The 21,057-nt window shown below is 40.2% G+C and overlaps 1 protein-coding gene across 4 annotated transcripts in view; it reads right to left on the bottom strand.

The window, feature by feature from the left end:
• Positions 1-21,057, bottom strand: part of TIAM2 (TIAM Rac1 associated GEF 2) — a 99,222-nt gene that overhangs the window by 71,349 nt on the left and 6,816 nt on the right. For all 4 annotated transcript variants that reach the window (XM_081941868.1, XM_081941866.1, XM_081941867.1 and 1 more), the window contains exons 2-7: positions 18,596-19,031; positions 12,280-12,452; positions 10,082-10,306; positions 4,537-4,722; positions 2,999-3,145; positions 454-525 (exon numbers count right to left, since the gene is read on the bottom strand). In XM_081941868.1, the coding sequence (XP_081797994.1) occupies positions 454-525; positions 2,999-3,145; positions 4,537-4,722; positions 10,082-10,306; positions 12,280-12,452; positions 18,596-19,031 (1,239 nt within the window). The remainder of the gene's footprint in view (positions 1-453; positions 526-2,998; positions 3,146-4,536; positions 4,723-10,081; positions 10,307-12,279; positions 12,453-18,595; positions 19,032-21,057) is intronic.

The raw sequence follows: 21,057 nt of genomic DNA, 5'->3' as shown, positions 1-21,057 counted from the left end.
ACTGATTAAATATTGATGACCGGTATTCAGCCTATGGGAACATTTTTTTAAAAAAGTGAATACTCCTATTCAAGCATAGGAATATCATTTCTGTAAAGAAAAAACATAGATCATAGAATAACAGAGTTGGAAGGGACCTTGGAGATCTTGCACTCCAACCGCCTGTTCAGGGAGGAAGCCCTATACCATTTCAGACAAACTATCCACAATATTTGAGCAATGTTAATGGGACCAATTAATGTGACAATACTGTGAATGGCAGGAAATGCAATAATTTATTTAACAACCCACTACAGAAGCTTGTATAGAAAAGAAGAAGTGTTTTCCCTCTGATTACGACTCAAATCAAGTAAGGACAAGTCCTTACTGCTTTTTTGTCATATATTTATAACATCTGCAAACACATTAAGCAGGTGGAAGTTAAATTAAATTTGATGGATTTTATTATATTACCTCAGCAGAATTACTGTAATTATGAGGTAACTGTGTTCCAGGAATTCCATGTCCTCCAGTTGAGTCAAAAATCTAATTAAAGAAAACATACATTAACATAATGCAAACATTTCATAGCATTGCTGTTTCACTTGCACACAAGATTTCTCTCACTCTCTCTCTCTCACTCACTCACTCACACTCACTCACACAAACACACACAAACACACACACGTACACACACATAGATATATACCCCTGGATGAGATGCCTGGGAATACATGGATCTTTCCTGAATATCTTCCCTTCCATAGGTGAAAAGGTGATTTTAAAAATATCGGTCGCCTTCACGAGGCAACCATAATCACTAAGTGAAATTGTGACTGTTTTTACTATCTTACTTAAGCTTTCCTTTGCTATATAGGTATGTGAAGGTTGTAAGTGCTGGCAAAAGTGACACCTTTTCATAACCATAATTGCCAATGGTCACTGACCAAGGAAGTCCCTAAGCAAGGCCTATCTCTACATTATGAAGGCCAAGACTTAAATGTATGGCATATTTTTGTTTCATTAAATATAAGGATGTTAAAGATAATGTGAATAACAGTACTCCGAATGGTTTTAAAACAATGAAAAACATCTATTTCTGTGAAATGAGAAAATAGTTTGTTTTCCTGTTTTAATCTAGTAAATGACAACCAAAGATTAGCCCATTTTTTATTGTCATTAAAGTACTAATTCAGTAACTGAAAACTTTTTGTTGTCATACAGTTACAAGATTCTGAAAGACATAAGCTTAATTGATTATGCTAACGCCCAAACAAGTTATTCTTCAATATTTAAGTTCAACATTTTTACTGTGGAGTCTTTAATGCTTTCTGAGCTTGGTCGTTTGCTAGCAAATATTTTATTACCTGATTTTGTTCCCCATTTATATACAACAGCTTCCCCTGATATGTTAGTGAGGATTTGTTTTCTCCTTGATAGACCAGAATTTTTTTTTTACTTTCATAAACTGATGAAGGCAGTTTGAAGATCCATTTGTATGTTTCCTTGGCTCACAAGTCTTTTACAGCACCAAAGTTCAAAAGTGTCATTATTCTCCTATCCTGTTCTTAAAAGTCCACTTTCCAGAAGATATAGCTTCATTTTCAAGAGAATTCAATGCTGGCTGTTTTTTTCTTGCATGACTAATACTAAGTGGCACACATGTAAGATTTCCAAGCTGTAACCACATTTGGAAATAGCTACGCTCAAAATTCTGTATTCACTTCATCATTTTGCCTTCTCTGATTTTGGGAAATTGAAAGGGAAGAAGCCTATTGTTTTTACTAACCAAGGTTTGCCACAATTCTGGTAAATACCGAGGGCTAAATTCATATGAAATATATTTCTACTGAATTATTATTCCACAAAAAAGGTGATCTACTGATAGACTGCTGCAGTTACTTTTCTCATATTCTTCAAAAACCAATTTTTTGATAAGGAACATGTGAGAGGCAACAAAAAAACGATAAAACTGTTATTTCCTGATAAACTTCTGACAGCTCTTTAGTATCTTGCTAAACATCTTAAGATATGGAACTGGGCTTATGGCTTCTAACTGATTCATGTACTTGTGACTTTTTAAATAAACATCATGCAAAACAGTCATGTCTCAGTATTTATCCTTTTCAATTATGCAATATGTCCACTATCTTGGACTAGTATATTATTTAGTAACATATTGATATCGCAAAATGTTTCTATCTTGAATGAGAATGGACTAATAAATTTTGATGAGTTTGATTCACCAAGAAGTTTACAGTTATGGTATTTTTCCCCAGTTGGATTTTGGCATGGCATGATACATGTCACTGCACTTATTTATATTTGCAACATTTTCCCTATATTCTTCACTTTTTAAATTGTCTATGAAATCATCTAGCAACCCAAAATATATATTTGATATCACAAATATCCTTAATGGGGAAACTGGCACTTATAAATGTTGTATCTGCACACTGTACTATGTATTACACTGTAATATGTAGCACACTGTACTACACACACTATGCTTTGGTTTGATAAAGTTTACATTTATTCACACAAAAAGATCAATACATTAACCATGGTTTGTTTTAAACCCCAGATTTAAAACTGACCCTGCCTCTTCCTCTGACAGCAGTTTCCCTCAGTAATATCACCTACAACTATCTGACTGATCAATGGAATGAGTTGCCCAGGGACTGGCAAATTTTTCTATTTACTCCCAGCAATCCAATGCAAATGCTACAAAATAAAAGGAAAGAAACTCCAAGAACAGACCTAGCAAGTCATTGCTAGTTTTCCTCATCTGCAATATTGATTCTGGCTTGGTCAAAATATCATAGTTGATAAAACATCGGCTTTGCATAATATGTGAAAGTAAATCTATTGATTTTCTGCATGGTTCTATTTGCGAAAATTTAGTACACTATAAAATGTAAGTTATGTAGCCTTGATGCCACTGGCAAAGCATCAACATGCATTGGAATGATTGCCAAAACTTCTAAATGTTCATTGATACGAAACAAGTGAGAACTACCTGGGTTATAGAAGGCCTCTTCTCCTTTGCCTTTCTTGCAAGGGTATCCAGTCCCTTCAGGGAGGAGAACAAACCCTTTTTGCTCCACAATCTCTGTGACAGAGACCACGTTCTCTTTCTGAGAGCTGCCTCATCCCTGGAACAGATCTAATTTGGGGGAATAGGGGAAAAGAAACAGAATGGAAAGTCAGAGGCGAGCACTGAACTGTAGAGCTCTCCGTATCTCTTCTCACAAAACAAGACAGTAATCAAGATCAGTCACATGAAGTAGAAGACAAAAGATACGATCCAAAATAACTTATCTTCACTGTTGTGATGACTTCTACACCACTTCCTTTTACTGGAGCAGATAAGGAGAAGAGGGAATGCAAGTTCTTGGGAGGTGGCAATTCTGCTATCTTTTAGCATAAATACGGCAACTGAAGTTCCCAGAAGCCCTTCTCTCAGCATGGGAGAGAATTTCATCAGTATGATAGTTATATATCTCTGTCCCAGGCCAGCCAATTGAAGTTCTCTGTTTTATCCTAGTCTGGTGTGGGTGAGATGATTGCATAGCCAAAAAAACAGAATCCGATTCAACCCTGAAAAGACACAGCTCTGACCTGCCCACCCCCCCACCCCCAATCCCAGATTCTAGTTCTATAGACTTTCCACCCATAGCTGTAGGTGGGGGTTGCACTTCCCTGTCAGAGCCTGTGTGCAATCTGGATGTCTTCCTGGTCTCAGGTCTCCTGCTTGAACAGGTCATAGCCAAGAGAGTCCTTATACAGCAGTGCGTTGTGCCCTTTACTGGTTCAGCTTATAATCACTCATGGTCTAGACACCTCTCAGAGATATTTATGCAAGGCACTCTAAATGGGATTGATTTCAAACCCCACCCAGAAGCAGAAGCTAGTTCAGAAGGCAGGAGTATGGGTAGTAACAGATATGCTTCAGTCTGCCTTTATATATATATATAAATCGCACTCTTTCTGCGTGTGTGTGTGTGTGTTCCAGCATAACTCTGGAACGCCTCAAGCAATTTCAACCAAACTTGGTATACAGATGGCTTACTCTCGGGAAACAAATACTGTATGGGTAAGACACCCCTAACACCACTCAGGGGGTGTGTTCTGTTATGATATAGCCTGTTGTGCCTTCAAATGGCTTTTACTGTACTGTCGTAAAATGGCTTCTACTGTACAGTGCAGTGGAGTTGTCATGGTAATGGCTTCCCAGTACTCCACAAGGGAGCTCCCTCTGGTAAGGGGGAAAATTCAACATTAGAACTTTTCCCCCTATAAATAAATACCCAGACAACACCGGGTTATCAGTTAGTATTATAATATTTTATGAGTTGCATTGGTTCCCAGATAAAACTCACTTATATAGCCCTATATATCACAGGAGCATATTTTACTTGCAGGATTGCCTTTCCCTGGCTAGTTCTGATTGCCCACTAGATCATACAGGTTGGCATGGGCCCCAGGCCCCTTTCTGAAGTAATGCCATCAAAAGGGAATGAAAAGATATTCTCTATTACTCTCCTTCCAGCTTACCAGGGCATGAAATGATGAGACTGAGAACAGACCAAGTCTTCCAAGGGCCATTTTCGAAGGACGACTGGCAGCAGCCAGAAGACTCTTTGGATTTGGAAGTTCTCCACCTTGCAAACTGGCTAAGTAACAGCGCATTTTGAAAAGGTCCATGTTAAATTTTTCCAGATTCTGCTCCCACTGATGAATCTGTTTAGGAACACAAATACTTCTGTATTAGAAGACAAATTGTGGAAAGGAGATGACTGTGCAACTCTGGTCCAAAGTTATTTACATCTGGAACAACATAAAAGTTGATTAGTTTATCCTTTTCAAAACACATGCAGTCAAACTGTGTTCCAAATACCCATGAAAATCAATGCTGTGCCAAAAGAAAACTAGAATGGCAAGAGGAAAATGTATAGAAATGTTATCAGCTCCAGTTTGTCTCTGCATTTAAAGGGTGTATTCAAGACAATTATAAAAATTACTTTTGGGATGTGGAGGAGATAGAAATGCCTCTATTAACTTTTTGCTAATAGAGCCAGTTATTTTTTTAATACTCACACTGAACTATTTACTATTCCAAGGCCACCTTAACCAGTTAGTCCTTTAAAAATTCAGAAAATACAAAGCTATAAGTGATAGATTCCTTGTATCAGAGTTCAAATCTGAGATTAGATTTCCACTAGATAAGAGAGTTTGGGGAAACAGAACTCTTCTCTTCGTTTCTGGTCCTTCTGTTTTTCTTGAAATTTTTCCTGCCAATGCCTTCTTTTTTACTTTTATGGCATTCGCGAGCTCTGTTCTGATGTTCAACTAAATATGTAGATAACATAGTAGAAACTTGGTAGGAAACTGGACCATAATTGCACCGTTGGCCTGTTCTTTCACACATTCAGCTGGCAGAGTGTGGATGTGTTATGATCACATAAACCAAAATGTGAGAAGATCTCTGTAATCCTCCCTAATATAGTGGGAGCTCAGACTTGCTTGTATACAACCAAACACAACTTTAGCTCCCCTTCAGATCTCCACCTTAAAATGCAATGGTCAGTGACCAAAGTAGCAGCTCATCTGAACATATTAAAAGGCTGGGTTTTCACCTTCAGCTTTCCAATTTATTTTTCCTGGAACTTTATCTTTTCTGGAACTGAAATAAATGTTATAATGTGAGTCACACAAAAACAAGGGAAAGGAGCAGAAAGGGACTCTATAGGAAAAGTCAGGAAAAGTAAGAGAATCCCTAGAGATTTTTGTTTTCAATAAGCAATTATACCCCAGAATTATGTTTGTTATAATTTTAATAACATTTACAATTACAAAGGTAAGAATACATATAAATTAAGAAAAATGTAACAAAGTAAAAAGAAAGAATAATGAAAAGAAAATGTATTAAACAAATTACATATATAAATACATAAATTTCTCCCTTCATCATGACAGATGCAAACAATTTCAGCAACTTATCATCTTCTCTAATAGAGGTAGTTCTTGACTTAAAACCACAATTGGGACTGGGATTGCTATTGCGGTGGTAAAGCAAGACATCATACAATGCTTCATTGTGGGGTGGCAAGCAACCCAGAAACCGTGCGTGGGGTTGTTTGCCATACCCCAGGAAGCCTCACCCACTCAGTCTGCCCAATCAAACATTTGTTTGCCCAGTTGCTTTCTCTCCCGTTCCCTGCACCAATTTTTGGTGCCCAGCTGCCATGACATAAGCAGAAGGGCCTTGCTGATTCGGCTATCTCCTTTTCAGACCAGTGGCCACTAGGCTAACCTCATCCCAAAACGATTAACGTCAAGCCACAACAACCTCTAGCAAGCATTTGTTCAACAAGCTGCCTGCTTTCCCAGTTCCCCATTCCAGCCCCTCTCATTTTGTACCCAGCCACCATGGCAGAAGGAGATGCACCTCATTGCCTTTGCCATCTCCTTTTTGAACCCAGCTTCTCCAGTGAAATTTTCCCACATGTGGCTCCCTGAGCCTTTGGAAGGCCATGCTGCCTTTGTAAAGTTTCCCTGACTTTCCAAAGGCTTTCTGAAGATAGTGCAGCTTTTAGACAGCCATGCTCTCTTCGGAAAGAAAGCGCAGCTTTATAAAGAAAACACAGTTTTCTGAAGACTACACTTTCTTCAGAAGCCTTCGTAAAGCTGCACTGTCTTCTGAAAACTGTGCTGTTTAAGTATCTCTGGACTTCAGCATGAAACCAATGGTACAAGAAGCATTTATTAGATTCCTTTAAAATTGCCCTCTGTTTAGATTTTTCCCCTTATTTAAAACTGAATTCCTTTTTGAAATGATCTTCATTTGAGGATCATGCAGGATTTTGATCATAATATTGCAAATCTACCCATTCACTAACATTCAAATCATAAAAGTTTGCAGCACAAGCATTCCGTATAACCTCACAATTATATATACAACTAAGTCCAAGAGAGAAAATAATAGGTTCTAGAATGTTGCAAATACTGCTTATCCAAGCCGATGAACATTTATAGGAAATATATCTGATAACAAGCAGAATTGGGATTTTAAAGAACCTATAAAGTGTCTTCAACTGGAAAATTCTCTTGTGTAACTGCTTTGAAAAAAACATTTTTTTTCTTTTGTGAATTTCACATTAAAGAGAGAGACACGTGAGGTATAGGAATCACAGGCATTATTCAGTGCCTACAAGACCACCATACCATTAACATTTAACATTTATTATGGGTGAATTGGGGAATATTTATTATGTTAAACCACACCTATATGAAAAAAGGCAATAAACATTCTGACTTATTGCTCTCGAGTCCTCTCCATCATATCCCATACAGCCTTCTGCTTCTCCGCCACAACTGAAGTTACTTACTCTGCTATGGATACTGATTGAGAAATAAGACTTGCTGTGTTCAGTGAGGTTTACTCCCTAGTGTGCAAATTTTCAGACTGCAGTCCCAGCTTATTGCAATATTTTCTTACATGCAAACCTAATGTGAAAAAATGAGTGTGTATATTCTAGATCACCAAAATTAGAAAAACACCAGGAATGTTCTTGCCAATGTGCTAGTAGCTCCTTTACATCTCCTTTGACTAATGGACATGAAAGCAGCAGCAGAAGGCAAGTAAGGGAAGGTTAGAAGACCTCATAAGATTTCAGAAATGAGGTAGGTAAATTGGAGGGCAGCCAATTTGTTGCAGTGGTTAAATATACTAGGCTGGAAAACCAGAAGACTGAATTCTAATCCTGTGTCAGGCACAATCCACTTGGGCAACCTTTGGCCAGTCATTCTCCCTCTCTCAGCCCTAGACAAGGGCAAACCATTAGAACATAGAACTAAAGAGAAATTTCCTGACAGAACAATTAATCAGTGGAACAACTTGCCTCCAGAAGTTGTGAATGCCCCAACAATGGAAGTTTTTAATAAAATGTTGGATAGCCATTTGTCTGAAGTGTTGTAGGGTTTCCTGCCTAAGTAGGGGGTTGGACTAGAAGATCTCCAAGGTCCCTTCCAACTCTGTTATTCTATTTCTGAGAATGCTGCCAAGAAAACTGTAATGATGCGACAAAGCAATCTCAGAGTCCAGGCTGATTTTAAGATGCATGGGCACAACCACAGGAACGAGAAGATCCTTATATAAAAGCATCTGGATTCAGGCAATTTAAGCAAAACTTCCTTCTGGAAGTCAAGAAAAATATGTCCCAATGACTTGAGACTCAGAGAGCAGTTCAGTTTCTCATTACATTTGACAAATGTGCAGTGAAATTAAAAACCTTTTTTGTGCTTAAGCAAGTGCCATTATAAATATGAAAAAAGACAAGTTATTATGTTCTTGACTTGAAAGTAATGCTATGCTCTTCGTTTAAGCATCGTAGGTCAAAGGCAATCTTATGGCACAATATCATTATATATGGCAAAAAGTAAGCACTTCGATTCACACTCAGAAACAGCGCTCCAGAACAAAGAAACTACAGTTATAAACTATGATGATGCATCTCTCAACTAAAATATATATATTGCAAAATGAGAGTATAAAAGAATGAGTTTTTCTAGCTGAGCCATACGTACTATAACAGAGTGAATGTGAGAATATGCGTATATATTTAAATCTAAGGACTGAAATGGTATCTTTTACTTCTTCCTTAACAGCATACTAAAGTATTTTAAAATGTAAAAACAAAACATTTTAGCCTAAAGGATTTCAAAATAAATCCTCAATGACAGCTCTCACCTGCTGTTGAATTTAATGCATAATTAAACTTGTAGAATTCCTGCCAACTTAAACAGTTTAAAAGAAACTTAATCAAACAGATAGAAGATAACACTATTAAGAGCTGCAATCTGACATCAAAGATGAGATTAAGCTTCTTAATACCTGTTGCTGGGGAACACAAGTATAACAACCTGGTTGTGAGGCATCCTTAATAACATTGGCAAAACAGGCAGTTGGTTTAGGTAACAATTCTTTTTATGTTTACTGTACAATATGTGTGGCATTTCTATTTAATTTAAGCCTAAGGTGATTTGCTGTCTCTATTAAACTCATAATAGTTTTAGGGTTCTCTGAAACTGTCTTCAATAGGCTGGGAATCAGAGATACTATTTTACAGCAATATGTATCCATGCAGCCATGAGGTGACCACGCTCATGGCCTCCTGCACCTCAAAAATAATAAGACCTCCACCCAAAAATAAGGCCAAGTGCTTATTTTGGGGGCAAAAGAAAATAAGACCTTGTCTTATTTTTGGGGAAACACGGTAGCTGCAGCCTTTCCTGAACCAAGATGCTTTAGGAAGTAGAACTCATGTCTTGATCAATTCATGTTTGGATTACCACAATTTCCTTGACATGCGGCTGGCCTTATAGAGAATTGGGATGCTACAAAGATGCAAAATGCAACTGGATGCCTGCTGACTGATGCAAGACGATACGGTAAAATAACACAAATATTGCAGGAACTGCGTTGGTTTACCACTCAGGCTCCAGCCTTAACTCAGTTGCTAGTTATTTCCTATAAAGTGCTTTAGTAAGTTCAAGAATATCTGTTCCAGGTAAAATGTACCTAATAGGTACAGGCCAAGATAACATGCTGGTGACCCTCCACAAAGTTAGAGTAGCCCCGAAACAGCACTTCCCAATCTTTCCTTGGAAACAACTTGCCCCCTGAGGTTAAAATGCTCCCTTCCCAACTACAATTTAGGAAAGCTATGAAGACAGAACTTTTTCAGAAAGACTTTGGAGCAGAGGGTATAATATGTCTGGTGGCAATAGTTCAGATAACAGCAGGATTGCTTTGTGTTGATTCTTCCAATTTACACAGGAGAATGTGAATATTTTCGTGTATCTCTTTCAGAGTTGTGCAAAAATAACTACTTCCACATGTGCAAGTAGTGAGTGCCAAGAACAGTTGCCCATGATAGCTTCCTTAAACACATGCTCAGTCAATTCTACCGCAACAGTGATTTCCTCATCTGCAACACATTGTCTTCAAAACGCTTGCTTTCTAGCCTAAAAATGTTAACAAATGGCATACTTAGAGACATTTTGCAATGATAAATGTGCAGAAGGTTAATCACAGTACCTGGTTTTCGATTGCTTTCCTGTTTTTAGGATCACTAACAATCAAGAGTTGGAGTTCAGCCATCTTTTTCATCTTGCTATCCATGTCAATCTTCTGGTTAAGGGCTTTAGTCTGACTTTTCAGCAATCTGACTGTATCTTCCTTCCCAAGTTTTTTTGCCAAGAGAGAAGCAGAAGCAGAATGTATTGCGGTAACCCAGTTTTCAAGGTCAGTCTGGCTGGTAGCCTAAAAAGAGAGGTGTTATTTTTTAAAAAAATCTAACATTATAAACAGAATGCTAAAATACAACTTACCAAGTTTTGCAACCAATGGACAATAAAGTGATATTAATTCCATGATGACAGCACGCAATTTTCCCCTTCAAATGAATGAAAGGGTTCTTCTATACTAATACTGCCTTGAAAAACTGGCAGTTGTCATTGCTAACAATTCTTAGGCTTTATCTAAAAAGAAAGAACTTTGTATAAAAGATTAAATTCATCACAGGATGCTTGACTGCGAGGGATGGCAATTAAATAACCTATCATTAGCTTAATTTCAAAAAATACAATTGAATGGAAATTGTACTGAACATTATTGCAAATAAAGAAACAGGAAGACAAATTCAGTGACTGTCCTATAGCAGTTTATGCCATCTCCTAAATTTCTCTGTAATGTATTAACAGCCTAAAATGTAGGAAAGTGCAGGAGCTACATAAAGTTGATTATACAGAAAAATGCAGTCATTACAACATTTAGAAACATTGCAATTCAGTCACCCTGTTTTCTTGCTGGTCATTATGCCTGCTTTATACTAATTTAGGAGATGGCATAAACTTCCTATTGATATTAACTGATTTCTGAGGTAGCCTTCATTTGGCACTTCTATCCCAGCAGGCCATCTGTGGAACAAAGAAAACTGAACTATCAATATTAGAAGACATGTTGTCTTGCCAATTACAAGAAACGCAGATTGAATCCAACACAACCATGATACTTTAAGTGGCACTCTTATTTCCAGGCAATGCATTTTTGACTGGTAATACATAAAATTAAATGAAAATATGGTAATACATAAAATTAAATGAACCAATATAGTAAAAAAATACTATAATACTATAATAATTTTCCTATAATGTAAAAAAATCTTTTCTACTACACTCAGAATTAAAATTATAACTACTGTGTTTCTTTCCACCACCTTTTATGCCAATTACAAATCCTACCATTGCAGATTCTCAATTTTCTGCAAGTATCATTATGCTCTATCTCAAAATACACTCATCAAACCAGGATGTAAAGAAGTACAGCTTTAAAAATCTCTGAATGGATTTCTGTAACATCTAATGTATGTCTAATATTTATATTCTAACTTACCTCCATATTGAATCTCAAAGTAAATTTATTTTTAGGCATAAATCGTGTATAGAATTTAATTGAGCTGGATAGAGGTAATTATCATTTAATACAATGGGCGTTTTTGATGTTGTTGAGTTTCAAAAACAAGCTATCAAATGCACAGGGCTACTATGAACCTAATCTGTATATGTAACAAACATGAATAGAACCGTGATTTCAAAAATACAACTTTCTTCTTTTTTACACCCATTGAAGGTCTACGCCTTTCCTATATAATGCATATATATTCTCCAAAAGAAATCAACCAAAAGTAAGTTGCTCTTTATATACATAATTATGCACACTTAATGAATTTGGTTCAAATTCAAAGCATTAGATCATATAAGAATTCTTTAATGATAGCTTTATCAATCAACGTCTTTCTCTTAATTCTTATGTAACAAACTCCCAGAATTTCCCAACCTGCCCAGCAATTTGTGATAATGATTAGAGCAAAGAATCCACAAATTTAATAGCTGCTTAGGTTGGAAAAGAATGGACCAGAAATTTGAACGGAAAGCTACCAGTTCATTATCCAGGCCTGTTTGGTGTTAAATATCAATTCTTCTGGCTTGTTCTTATTAGAGCTTTATCTTTTGATCCTACCCTTTGATTTTCATTTTTGATTGCATAATTTTGAATTATTATACAATAAATATCTTATTACAAATTACTGTCTGTAACTTATCAGGAGTCAACCAATTGGTAGTGGGACAAAATCTGATGGACAGATAGATAGACAGATAAATAGTGCATAAATTCAGCATTGTGGACCTTAATACTTTGATAATGAACAAGGATATTATATAGTAGAAGAATACCTGGAATAAGAAGACATCTCCGAAAGAGTTGCTGAGGCAGAAGACATTCTCTTTCTTTGGGTGTTCTGGGCAAGATTGCACTATACAGTCTTCTCCAAACAGAGCATATTTGGCTGAATTATTTTGCTCCATGGAATTCTTCCCATAAGTCTCATAAAATAGGAGAGTGCATCCTTCATAAAATAAAAAAGTGCTGAGTTATACCAACATCCTCTGAAATACAGATTTAATTTTGTATCAATTAAGACAAAAATTAATGTAGAATAATTCTCCAATAAGAAGAGAAACATGGAATCAATCAGTTTGGTTTATTTTTTGCCTTTTGATGTGAGAGTTTAGGCAGCTGAATAGCTATTTTTTGTTTAAGGAGAATTACCAGAAATGAGACACAATGACCTTCTTGAGGCCGATTCCCCAAGGTCAGGTTATATAACATACTCACTACAATCAGAATATGCCTGGAATGTAGCCCTTTGCTCAGATAAAATAATTAAGCACCATCGATGTAAAAACAACAACAACACCCTTCCATATTAAAGGAATAATCTTGGTAGTGCTTTAAGCCTACAGAAGCCTCAGAACACCAATAAATTTACTTTGACAGCTGACCACATGGTTGCAATCTTTCTAAGAACTGATAAATTAGATACTGGTCAAGAAAACACAAGAGGAATACTACAGCATACACTTTTTAAGAATAGCATGAAATTTGTGTACTATATACCACATATATACAATAAATCAGTCATTTTTACATAATCAATTCACTGGTGCTTGGTTGCAAGGGCTTGACACTGCACACAGACACACACACACACACACACACACACAAACATGTAAAAAGTAAAAAAAAGCAAATCTTATTATAGTTTACAGAAGCATGGAAGTTATATGATTTTAAGAAACAGAAGAAATGGATACTGAATAGAATAGTGTCATAGTACTTCAGATTCAGAAAATCAGACTGATTAAATATTTTATGCATCGAAATGTGAAGTTCTTGTAAGAGTTCCTTTTTAAGTATAAAGGTAAAGATTCCCCCACACGTGTGCTAGTAGTTTCCGACTCTAGGGGGTGGTGCTCGTCTCCGTTTCTAAGCGGAAGAGCCAGCGCTGTCCGAAGACTTCTCTGTGGTCATATGGCTGGTATGACTTAAAGCACGGAGCGCTGTTACCTTCCCACCAAGATGGTTCCTATTTTTTCTACTTGCATTTTTTACATGCTTTCGAACTGCTAGGTTGGCAGAAGCTGGGACAAGTAACGGGAGCTCACTCCATTACACGGCACTGGGGATTCAAAGCACTGAATTGCCGACCTTCTGATTGACAAGGTCAGCATCTTAGCCACTGAGCCACTGTCCCTTTTTAAGTATACTGTATAATAATTATCCCTAAAATTAAAATTTTAGTTTGCAATTGAAAAAATAACCTTCAGTAATATTTGCAACTAAATGAAATAAACTTGAATGCTATACAAGCTTATTTATATCAAATGCCAGATTAAATGGCACTTAAATGCTTTGTAAAGTAGTGAAATAATTTATATATATAATAGGTTTCTTTTTTCCAATTTCTGTAAAATTTTTGATTTGTTAATTTGGAAAAAAAATCCTACTTTTAACACTTCTAGAAATTTGATAGCTCCATCTATGAGACTGACATAATTTAGTTAGTAGTAGAACTATCATAAGCCTTGTACAAGGACTGGCAGTATCAATGAACCTGTGATCTTAATAAAAATTTCAGGTGCAAATATTTCATATTGAGGCTCATCAAGCTATAAAATAAGACATAAGAAGACTCTTGTGTAGAAATATGCTGAAATTTTCTGAAAACAAATCTATTCTCGCACTATAAAATTCAATAAAGAGTCAGAAAAATCCAACATTATTTCTTCCATTTCTACCAATTGTCAATAGACCTGGCTGACCATTAAGCCTCTACATCTCATAAAGAGATGCAGAATATAGATTCGAAGCGAGTTGGTCCCTACTAGTGGTCTGGAAGGGATGTTGGAGGCGGGTCGTGAGGTCCCATTCTGGGAGGAGTTTGACTCTGTTACTTCCGAAGATATGGACAGGTTGCGTAGGCGACTGCGAGCCACCACATGTTTACTGGACCCATGTCCCTCCTGGCTTGTACTGGCATCCTGGGAGGTCACACGAGGCTGGCTCCAGGAGTTAGTCAACGCTTCCTTGAGTGAGGGGTTTCTGCCGGCCGCCCTGAAAGAGGCGGTGGTGAGGCCCCTCCTCAAGAAGCCTTCCCTGGACCCAGCCCTGTTAGCCAACTACCGTCCTGTCTCCAACCTTTGCTTTCTGGCGAAGGTTGTAGAGAGTGTGGTGGCACAACAGTTTCCGCGCCACTTGGAGGAAAATGATTATCTGGACCCGCGCCAGTCCAGTTTCCGGCGCGGCCACAGCACGGAGACGACATTGGTCGCATTGGTGGATGATCTCTGGAGGGCCAGAGATGGGGGTTGTTCCTCCATCCTGCTCCTATTAGACCTCTCGGCGGCTTTCAATACCATCAACCATGGTATACTATTGCATCGATTGGAGGGGTTGGGGGTGAGGGGCACCGTTTTGCAGTGGTTCTCCTCCTACCTCTCTGGCCGAGTGCAATTTGTATTGGCAGGGGGGCAGAGGTCGACCTTGAGGCCACTCTCTTGTGGGGTGCCACAAGGGTCGGTCCTCTCGCCTCTCCTGTTCAATACATATATGAAGCCGCTGGCCGAGATCATTCGTGGGTTTGGGGTAGATTACCATCTGAACGCGGATGATGTACATCTCTACCCCAAACCACCCCAACGATGCTATCGAAGTGATGTCCCGGTGTCTGGAAGCCGTACGGATCTGGATGGGAAGTAACAGACTCAAGCTCAACCCGTCCAAGACTGAGTGGTTGTGGCTACCGGTGCCCCGGTTCAACCAGCTTACTCCATCACTGGCCATAGGGGGCGAACGTCTGGCCCCCGTGGATCGGGTATGCAATTTGGGCGTCCTTCTGGATACCCGGCTGTCCATGGATGACCATGTGACAGCCGTGGCCAGAGGGGCGTTCCACCAGGTTCGCCTGGTGCGCCAAATGCGTCCCCTATTGGACCGGAGAGCCCTTCGCACAGTCACTCATGCGCTTGTGACATCCCGGCTAGACTACTGTAACGCTCTCTACATGGGGCTCCCCTTGAGATGCACCCGAAGGCTGCAGCTGGTCCAGAATGCGGCCGCGCGGGCAGTCTCGGGAGTCTCTAGCTACTCCCACGTAACACCTCTCCTGCGCGGGCTACACTGGCTGCCTGTGGCTTTTCGGGTGTGTTTCAAGGTGTTGACCATCATCTTTAAGGCGCTCCATGGCACAGGACCTAGTTATTTTCAGGATCATATCCTGCCCCATACATCCCTTCGGCCGATTCGCTCACACAGAGAGGGACTCCTCCGGGTGCCGTCCACTAGGCTGTGCCAGCGGGCGACGCCTAGGGGAAGGGCCTTCTCTGTGATGGGCCCGACCCTCTGGAATGACTTTCCCCCCCGACATTAGAATGACTACAGATCTCTGCTCCTTCCGTCAGAAACTTAAAACCCACCTATTCCAGCTAGCCGGCTTGGCCTAATTCCATCTTTCCCACCTGAGTTTCATTTCTAAATTTTTAGGATTGGTTTTAGGGTCTGCTTTTAATGTTTTTAATTTTTATAAATTCGTACAGGGGTTGTTTAATTTGATTTTTAGCTATGTATATGATTGTTTGTATGTTTTTAAATTTATTCCTGTACACCGCCCCGAGTCCCTCCGGGGAGAGGGGGCGGTCTAGAAATTTAATAAATTATATCTATACACACACACACACACATATACATATACATATATACATACATACATACATACATACATACATACATACATACATATATGTGTGTGGGGGGTGTGTGGGGTGTGTGTGTGGGTGTGGTGTGTGTGTGTGTATTGTGTCACAATACATACATATACATATATTTATCAGCACAAATGCAACACATATGTATATGTATATATACATACATACATACACACACATATCTCTATCTATATCTCTATCTATATCATCTATATCTATATATCTTAAATGTTTCAACATAAGCAAATCTTGCCCAAACATATTCTTTTTCCAATTTATCCCAGCCTTGAAGCAGATGCTGCAACAGGGTATACCAAATATAGACAAAGCATCTTTTTAAATGCTACATAATCACTGCCAGCTTGTTCATTACACATATGAACTAAAAATGAGGCTTTTAAGTCAGAATGGATAACTCTGAAGCCAATCAGTCAACTTAAAGAAGGACTAGGGGAGACATGATAGCATTATTCCAATATCTCAGAGGTTGCCACAAAGAAGAGGGAGTCAAACTATTCTCCAAAGCACCTGAGGGTAGAACAAGAAGCAATGGGTGGAAACTAATCAAGGAGAGAAGCAACTTAGAACTGAGGAGAAATTTCCTGACAGTGAGAACAATTAATCAGTGGAACAGCTTGCCTCCAGAAGTTGTGAATGCCCCAACACTGGAAGTCTTTAAGAAGATGTTGGATAGCTATTTGTCTGAAACGGTATAGGGTTTCCTGCCTAGGCAGGGGGTTGGACTAGAAGACCTCCAAGGTCCCTTCCAACTCTACTATTGTATTATTATTGTATTATTGTATAACTTTAAACAAGGAAGGAAGCTTTTATTATCTGAAAGCCCTTACTATATGGAAGCAGATAGCAATAGTACTTAGACTTATACAGCTCTTCACAGTGCTTTACAGCTGCCTCTAACAGAGTCAGCGTATTGCCCCAAACAATCTGGGTCCTCATTTTAACGACCTCGGAAGGATGGAAACTGAGTCAACCTCGAACCAAAAAGATTTGAACTGCACAACTGCTGCTAGCTGGCAGTCAGCCGAAGTAGCCTGCAGTACTGCATTCTAACCGCTGCGCCATCATGGTTCTTTATTCCCAAACTGCATATGGCTGCATTCTTCTTGGGAAACACTGGAGTCATGTCAGCCACCTAGTTCTACCTCCATCATTGTCTTATACCCCCTTCATGCCATTCATGGACACAAAAGGCAATTACACTGCAATGAGTCTTGATTAGTCATGACTTGTATAGTGCTCTAATTTTTCAGTATTTTTCACTAATATTATATTTACTGGAAAATAAGTCTATTTTCTTCTTTCCTATTGAACTGATAAGATTTTAGATACTTCTAAATATTGAATATAAAGAGGAGGGGACATAATTGGCCTTTTTTTTCCAGTAGGAGCCTCCAAACAGAGCGGAACCATTACACAAGTGGCTTTTACAACAGGAGGTGGAGAATTCAGATCTGACTGTACGTCTCAAAACGCTAGAAACATTTTCATGGCACATAAGGAATATCTTCACCACTACACTCCTGACAGTGCTTAGGGCTCATGAATCAATCAGTACTCCCTCTAAGTGACCAATGATGGAGGCATAAAAATTGGCATCCAGTTCATGAATGATCAATTTGGTCACATCCTTGCCTCTGCCTCACTGCCTTTGTTTTTGTAGCAAGGGGAAAAAACGTCATTCCAATTAAAAAGGATAACAAAACAGTGGCAAGACCCCATAGCTCCTTGACATTTGCAAGGGTGACAAGTGGGGACAACTCAGAATGAAAAACTCTGTCTTGCAGTTTTAGAACGAATACCGCAGAACTGGCTTTTTTTCCCTCTTGCTTCACAGTTGAGCAGGAAATCGATCAGCTCAGCTACAAAAGAGATCAATTGTGAAGAGACAGAAACTTGTCCTTATGTGGAAAACCCCTTTAATGTGACTGGAAATAATTCAGCTATTTTTGCTATCACAAGAGTATTTGTACTTCAATAAATTGAATGAATAAGCCTGCTAATGTTATCAACGGATATTTGTAACAGAGGCTGAAATGTATTAGAAATGAATTGCAAAACAGTAAATATCACAAGCTGTACAAATACACAAGTGTATTTGTCAGAGCATATTTTTTAAAAAGCAAAGAAAAAACGAAAAGAAATATTAACACATATATTAGTAATGATAATAATAGTGTAACAGAATAATTTAACTAGATTTCTCTTTATATTAGCTTATTTATAATTCTGTTAATTATATTAGCATATATTAGACTGCAGAGATGGACAGATTGACATTAAAAATAAAGGACAAAGATGACACAGAATATTACTTAACATGAAACAGATTTTACAAGTGGTTAGAGATAAGAGCTAGAAATTAGATGAAGAAAGATTATTATTATGTATGAATTAAATATAAAGATGGTTTATAATTGTGGCTGACCTTTTAATGTTACCCAATACTGTTTCCATTTCTTCCGTGTTATTAGCTCGAGTTTCTTCTCTTTCTGTAGGGTCACAAGGGGCCTGAAGAAAAGCCACCCAGCTTTACGAATGACTCCTTGTTCCTTCTCATACAGCAGGTCCAGGTGCTCCAAGGAGCTGAGTGACTCACTGCTCGAGTCCTCAGTTTCCATAGAAGAGTCTGTGTTCTCAACGTTGGTTCTGCTCAGATCAAGCTCTCGCATGAAATTTTCATAAATATTTTGCCTTAGGATGTCACTGCTGATTGCATTAGCTGATTCACTTCTTTGGGGCAAAATCTGGCCAGAGCTCGGGGACCACAGAGAACCAGAGAAATGGGAAGGAGCAAAAAGATCTGTAGAAAGGGTTTCATATCCAGTATCGAAATACTCATTTGAATCTTTGCATCTTGACTCCTGTAAAAGTAGAAAAGTGACACAATTCAAATAGCTTATAGATGATCTCTTAAGACAGTCATTGACATTATGAGATCTCTTGTCAAAAGCAGAATGAAAAACCATCCTAAGGATTAGATGTTTATTTTACTTTTTAGGGGGTTCTGGGAAGGGGGGGGGATAACCAGGCCAGGAGGGAAGCCAGTGCCACACGAACAGGTGAGTCCAGGAGGGAAGTGAGCGGAGTGGGGGGGGAGAGGGAACAAACTATTCCAGTAGAGGGTTGTTTTATTACAACGGTCGCGGGGAGGGGGGGATGCGAGGACAAGAGAAGATCACAAGGTCGGTTGGGAGACCGTGGCTGCTGGCTACGCCCGGTCGTTTGTACCAACCCCCGCAACCTAGGTGGTCGGGATCTACAGAGACAGGGCCTGCGGCTGATGCTTTGCAATGCAAGGTCCGTGACCAACAAGGCCCCCCTCATTAATGAGTTGATCTCTGAGGGGGAGCTGGACCTTGCAGGAATAACAGAGACCTGGTTGGGTCACGAGGGTGGTTTGCCCCTCGTGGAAATGTGCCCACCAGGTTTCCATGCATTTCATCAGCCTCGGGCCCTGGGTAAGGGTGGAGGGGTGGCGGTGGTTATATGGGATGGTCTAGAGCCGAGGGAGTTCACTGTTTCTCAGATACCCGGGTGTGAGTCACTTGGTGTGAAATGGGGCCCAGGGAGGCAGTGGGGTTTGCTGATTGTATACTTGGCTCCTCGCTATACGTCAGCAGCCCTGCCCGAGCTCCTCGAGCTGATCTCGGACACGGCGGTGGAGATCCCCAAACTTTTGGTTATGGGGGATTTCAACCTGCCGTCGACGGGAGCAGCATCCGAGGTGGCTCGGGAGTTCATGGCTTCCATGACAGCCATGGGCCTGACCCAACTAATTCAGGGCCCCACACATGAAGGTGGCCACACACTGGACCTTGTTTTTGTATCTGAGCAGTGGACGAGTGATCTGGGAATAGGGGACTTAGACATTACTCCCCTGTCATGGTCAGATCACTCTTGTCTCTGGCTAGACTTCCCTGGCACTACCCCCCACCGCGAGGAGGCGGAACCAGTTTGTCCAAGCTGGTACCGCCCCAAGCATCTGATGGAACCAGTTAGGTTCCAGTCGGAGCTTGGGCCGCTACCTGTAGCCCTGACCCGCGCTCGGTCGGAGGACCTAGTGGCCGCCTGGAATAGGGCAACGGCTGGGGCCTTGGACCGGGTTGCGCCTTTGCGACCTCTCCTACGGCAGCGACCCACCCGGGCTCCATGGTATACCGAGGAGCTGAGGGTGATGAAGCGCCAGAGGAGATGTCTAGAGAGCAGGTGGAGGTCCTCACGCTCCGAGTCTGACCGAACACAGGTAAGAGCCTATTTACGGACTTACCTTGTGGCATTGAGAGCGGCCAAATGTAGACATTGTGCCGCTCTTATTGCGTCTGCGGATAACCGCCCTGCCGCCCTGTTTAGGGTCACCCGCTCCCTCTTGGTGCAGGAGACGCGGGGGGCACCCTTACAGGGTAGAGCAGAGGAGTTTGGAGAATATCTGCAGAACAAAGTCGCTCAGATCCGGAGTGGATGGGCCCCCTCCAGTGGTCTGGACGGGCCGTCAACAGTGAGTCTTGTGAGTCCACTCTGGGAGGAGTTTGACTCTGTTGCCCCCGAGGATTTAGACAGGTTGCGTGGAAGGCTGCGACCCACCACATGTTCATTGGACCCGTGTCCCTCCTGGCTGGTACTGGCATCCTGGGAGGCGACACGAGGCTGGCTTCTGGGCCTGGTGAACGCCTCGTTGGGTGAGGGATCCTTACCTATCGTCTTGAAAGAGGCGGTGGTGAGGCCCTTACTCAAGAGGCCTTCACTCGACCCAATGGAGCTAGCTAATTATCGTCCAGTCTCCAACCTCCCTTTTTTGGCGAAGGTTGTTGAGAATGTGGTGGCGCAGCAGTTTCCGCGTCGCCTCGATGAATCCGATTATCTAGACCCACGCCAGTCCGGCTTCCGACC

This window comes from Natrix helvetica (assembly GCF_964273705.1).
Source record: "Natrix helvetica genome assembly, chromosome: 2".
Lineage (NCBI taxonomy): Eukaryota > Metazoa > Chordata > Lepidosauria > Squamata > Natricidae > Natrix > Natrix helvetica.
The sequence above is the reverse complement of the archived record's forward strand: the minus strand, read 5'-3'. Positions and strand labels throughout refer to the sequence as shown.